General features: G+C 40.3%; 1 protein-coding gene across 1 annotated transcript; it reads left to right on the top strand.

The window, feature by feature from the left end:
- The first annotated feature begins 607 nt into the window (after window positions 1-607).
- Window positions 608-4,368, top strand: smtla (somatolactin alpha). Its single transcript, XM_061073432.1, has 5 exons — window positions 608-623; window positions 852-1,039; window positions 2,397-2,510; window positions 3,871-4,050; window positions 4,174-4,368. The coding sequence occupies exons 1-5, from the start codon at window positions 608-610 to the stop codon at window positions 4,366-4,368; spliced, it is 693 nt and encodes a 230-aa protein (XP_060929415.1).
- Window positions 4,369-5,268: the final 900 nt, after the last annotated feature.

Genomic DNA, 5,268 nt, shown 5'->3' with positions numbered 1-5,268 from the left:
TACTTCTCCTATATGTGCTTCCTTCACTGTACGACAGCTAGACACATTCATTACAATTGGGACATCATAGCTCCTGGGTAGAGCACAGACCCGAGGTTCTCAAAGCAGAAAAGAGTAGGAATGTCAAAATTATACATACAAAACAGATTTCAGGGGTTTTCTTAGATCCCAGTGACTCTCATTCATCCAGCCCCTTTGTGTTGTGTCTGTTACAGTTACACATCGTCTTTTCCTCTGTCACACATGTTTAAATCTACATTACATATTTACCTCAGCTGAAAAGATCTTTTTTTATAGCCCATTCATTTTTTTTGTTGTTCTTGTTTCATGACTCGAATCTCCTTTAGTCCTCATGCTTGGATTATTGTCCAATCTGATCAGCATGTTGGATGGAATGAAAGTGTGCAGAAACATTTGTTCCTGCTTGAAATGAGGTTTGAACCATCCACGTAAAATAAAACACATCCGGTTACCATCTTGCTTCTTTTTTTTACAAGAACCCATACATACCCAAAAGAACTTTTTCCTTTATTCATGACCTGGTCAGGGTCTATAAAAGAAGTCAGGATGGCAGAACGGCAAGAAGGACCTGAAGACCCCTGACAGAATGAACATGATGACAGGTAAATGATGCTTGTTGTTGTGAGCATGTATTGTAACTGTGGGGTTATCAGATATAAATTAGGAACCTTTAATCATTTGTGCATGGATTTCCATGTACAGCATGTAGTCTGAAGAAGGTAAACCAGGCCCTACTAATCAACTAATAATAACAGACAGAAGACATTCTTTTGACTTTTCTCATTTACTCATGAACATTCACATACATGTCTGCTTGTGTTTGTCTTCAGTCAAGCAGGGTGTATGGGCTGTGATGCTCTGGCCCTATTTGCTCACTGCGAGCATCCCACTAGACTGCAAGGACGAGCAGGGCGGCCTCTCCCGCTGTCCCTCCATCTCGCAAGAAAAACTTCTAGACCGAGTCATCCAGCACGCCGAGCTCATCTACCGCGTGTCGGAGGAGTCGTGTTCTATGTTTGTGAGTAAAGCCGAGCAAAACAGGAATCTTCACACTTGTGCCCTGTATTAGAAAAAAAAATCATATATTGTATGCACATGCAGGCTCTTGCAGAATAGTTCTTCAAGAGAAACTGAATCAATCTTCACACATGATCACATGAAAATGATTAAAAAAAACATTGTAACTGGACTGAGAGGTTTCAACTGCGGTGCAATTAGGAAATGAATTAGGAAATTCTGATTTGAAGCTGTTGGGCATGTGTTCATATTTTAAAAACATATATATATTTAATGAAAGGTGAAATAAGCATTTTGGAAAGCAGCGCTGTAGAAACTTAGCCTCAGGCGGCAGTGACAGCGATGCTAAATGCAACGTTTGAGGAGCTGTCTAACATCACTTTTTATGGAGGAGAAAAATAATCTTGTTAGGCAATAAAATGGAGTCATCCAGAGAGCAATGACATTCCGTTGTTTTTCTAACATGTCAATGCTAAAAAAGTAATTAAAAAGACATCGTTCATTTGTTATAGTCTCAGTCACTCGCCCTACATGTTGCAAACTCAATTATTTTTATATCATGGGGGCCATAGCCTTCAAACTAGTAACACTTGGACTGAATCATGCAAAGCGAGCAAAGTGATTTTGTGCTGGTTTGTGTTCCAATGTGCTGGGCAGAGAGAACCGACATATTTTGTTAGATACTCTGTGTTATTTGCTGTGTTATTCTGACGTGATCATCTCTCACTGTGTGGCTTCAAAGTAATCTTCCTTCTTTCTTCTGAGCCGAAGATGTTTTATTGAAGGAGCAGGCCCACAGTGGAGTGTGTGATAATGGTATACCACAGCAGCCAGAGCACCGGTTTCTGCAGCTTGTTGAATCGCCTTTTTTTTTTAACTCTGCTGCGGCTTGAGAGCAAAATTGTCTTTGAAACGGGGTGATGTAGACCTTGTTACAGAGAAGACGCCGCATGGGGTCTACAGATGAGAGCAAGCTGGATAACAAAATGTGGCTCGGCTGTGTTTTCAGTGGCTGAGACTGGTGAAGCTTCGGCCACCGTTTTCTCTCCTGAGTTGGAGGAGTCCACTCCTCCCCTGTTCTGTGAGAGGGTCAGTCCAAAAGCAAAGAGAACAATGCGATGCTGCTGCTGCTGCTTATACTCTTCAATACTGAATATAGAGAATAAAAGTGATAAAGATTAACATATTCTGATGACTTTACATACCACATTATAAAGGGTAGTTCAAGGATAAATGTTGGTTTAAGGTCAAAGTAATCAGATGCATTTTAACAAAAATATGCATGTGTGCACATGGGTGTGTGTGATTTGATTTGATTTGACTTTATTTTATTTACACTCATTCCTCATGGGTTGTAGGAGGAGATGTTTGTCCCATTTCCACTGCGGCTCCAGAGGAACCAGGCTGGCTATGCATGCATCACCAAAGCCTTACCCATCCCAAGCTCCAGAAGTGAAATCCAACAGATATCTGTAAGTGCATGGTCACCCGTTTGTAGTTTCCTTTGTCAGGTCTGTATTCTCAATCCACTAAGTGTGTTAGTGAGAGTGCGTCTACTATCTGATTGTTCATAATCCAAAGAAATGAAGTGTGAGTGCATGCATGTATGTGAGCAGGACTATTACTACCACTGTCTGGTTGTTTATGTGCCTGTTAATAATAATTGTGCTTGTGTGTTTGTTTCTGTGTGCGTGCGTGTGTGTTTGCTTTTAGGTGGTGTTGATGCATGATAATTGATATGCATATTGATGCAGTGCTCAGTTGAGCAAGTGGATGTTTGCAGCATTTCAAATAAAAGCTCATCCAATTTCATTAATGTGCAATAACATTTCAAAACCCGCTTGTCTGTTGCCTGTGTGAGGTTTTAGTGTTTGTCCAGCAGGGCACAGTGTTTTTGGCTGAAAGGTCAACTCGATCAGTAAGCTGGAAAGTGAACTGAGCCAAAGGCCGGGGACGGGTGATTTGTCTCATGTGAGCTGTAGCTCTGTTTGCTGAAGGAGGATTATTCTAGAGCAATAACAAACACCAAGTAAAGCAAATAATGTAAAAAATGCAATTTATTCAAGGACTCCTCGTTGGTATCATGCAACTGCTGGGTGAAAGTTGTGTCATCACTATAATACTAAATGTGATCTTTAAAACTGCATATACCGCAAGGCTCTCCCTTAATGTTAGTAATTTATCCTCTGCCCTTTCTGCTGAAATATTGCCTGCGCTGCACTTTAACGGCCATTTGTATGATGGTCATTTGCTCTTGCTTTAAAGTCTGCTCTGCTTAAGGGGAATTTAAGCAGACTGCTTCCCCCACAGCTTTTAAACCTACTGTTTTGTCGCTGAATGTTTTGCAGCTGACAAGCCATTGATTTAAAACCAGACTGTTATTAAGTCCCCATAGTTCTTAACACTTCTCAAGTTGTTGAGTCTATTTTGATCACTCCTCACTCTCTTTCAGAAGTCCTGAAGGACAAATGGCTTGTTATTTACTGCAAAAATGTATGTTTGCAGAGCTGTGGCTGTGTCATGGTTGTTTTTGCTGTTTCTTTTGTTTTTATAAGTTTCGCAGTTTCTTAGATCTTGCTACTGTTAAAATGTACAATCAGTACAATTGTTGACAATTATATTGTATTTTTTATTAACTTTGTCAAAAGAGCCTGAATAAGTTAAAGACCTTTTACTGTGTTTTTCACTATTCCCTTTAACGGAGTATTGTTTACCATGCAAAGTCGGATAAAGGATTATCTTTTCTAATATATTCTTTATGTTCGAGGAGATATTTGTGGTCAGTTTTTGTTTGAATTCACTAGTTTAACTCATCATCTGTGTGCCCTGCAGGATACATGGCTGCTCCACTCCGTGCTGATGCTGGTCCAGTCGTGGATCGAGCCCCTGGTCTACCTGCAGACCACATTAGATCGCTACGACAACGCTTCAGAAATGCTCCTCAACAAGACCAAGTGGGTGTCTGACAAACTGATCAGTCTGGAGCAAGGGGTTGTGGTGCTTATCAGGAAGGTGGGTCACACCAGGGTAACACTGTAGTTGATTTAAAGTTTATTTTCATTACAATTACACATTAGAACTTTGTTTCTCCATTCAAACTCCATTTCTCATTCTTTCCTAAACGCTTCCACGCAGATGTTGGACGAGGGAATGTTGACTGCAACCTACAACGAACAAGGCCTGTTCCAGTATGATGCGCTGCCAGATATGCTGGAGTCGGTGATGAGAGACTATACCCTGCTCAGCTGCTTCAAGAAAGACGCCCATAAGATGGAGATCTTCCTCAAGCTCCTCAAGTGTCGACAAACTGACAAATACAACTGTGCATAAACATTGTGCAGCTTTTAAATAATACACTGTTTATCTTTAAATTAATTCCTGAGGTTGGTAGCGCTGCATTTATAGATATGACCATGCCTTGGGCCATTCTGCCTTGCTTGAAAATGCACTGCATTCGTTATTGATTATTTTGGAGCACCTTCACACAAAACTAAGTAGGTGTAATGCTTTGACCTTTCTTCATCACACTGAATTTTATAGACTCCACATCTCAGTTGTTATTTTAACCTAGCGGAGGCAACAGAGGGCAAACTCCCAAAAGATTATTTGCGTGTCGAGCTGTCAAATAAATCTGCATATCCTGCCATTGATTTCCATTTCCTTTGTTCCTAACTGGAGTTTGTATTCCTCGCTGACTCTTGCGGTGTTTTGATTATTCCCACGGCCCCCTGAGTAGTTAGACTCCCTTTTTAAATGGAGTTGGTTTCACTTCTGCATTAGTGAAATGAAACACTTTCACCGGAGACGGGAATCAAACAGAGAGCAGTCGGCGCCTGGAAAAAGAGACACAGTTTGATTGGCGAAAGTCAGTGTGAGGGAAATAGAGCGACAAACAACAGCTAAGAATAAGAAAGAATTATCTGGGGTTTGTGGTTTGACCCCGGCTGAGATTTATTGAGTGCTTCTGAAAGAATTATAAACATATCAATCCCTAAATGTGCCTAATTCCACCTGAATGTAATTTGTTACTCACTTTGAATGCATAATTCAAATGGTTGAATATCCTATTATTTTCGTTCTAAATGTTAGATGTGAATATGTCATGCAGAATGCAAACAAATACTTGTCTATACTTTCATGTGTATATAAAGGAAGTGTCATGCACTGCTGATTTAAGAAGCTAATAAAGCAAGTTGTGGAAAAATATATATTACCAATATTTGTTTTGTT

Source organism: Limanda limanda, chromosome 6, assembly GCF_963576545.1.
Source record: "Limanda limanda chromosome 6, fLimLim1.1, whole genome shotgun sequence".
In the NCBI taxonomy this organism is placed as follows: Eukaryota; Metazoa; Chordata; class Actinopteri; order Pleuronectiformes; family Pleuronectidae; genus Limanda; species Limanda limanda.
This window is presented reverse-complemented; position numbering and strand designations above follow the sequence as displayed.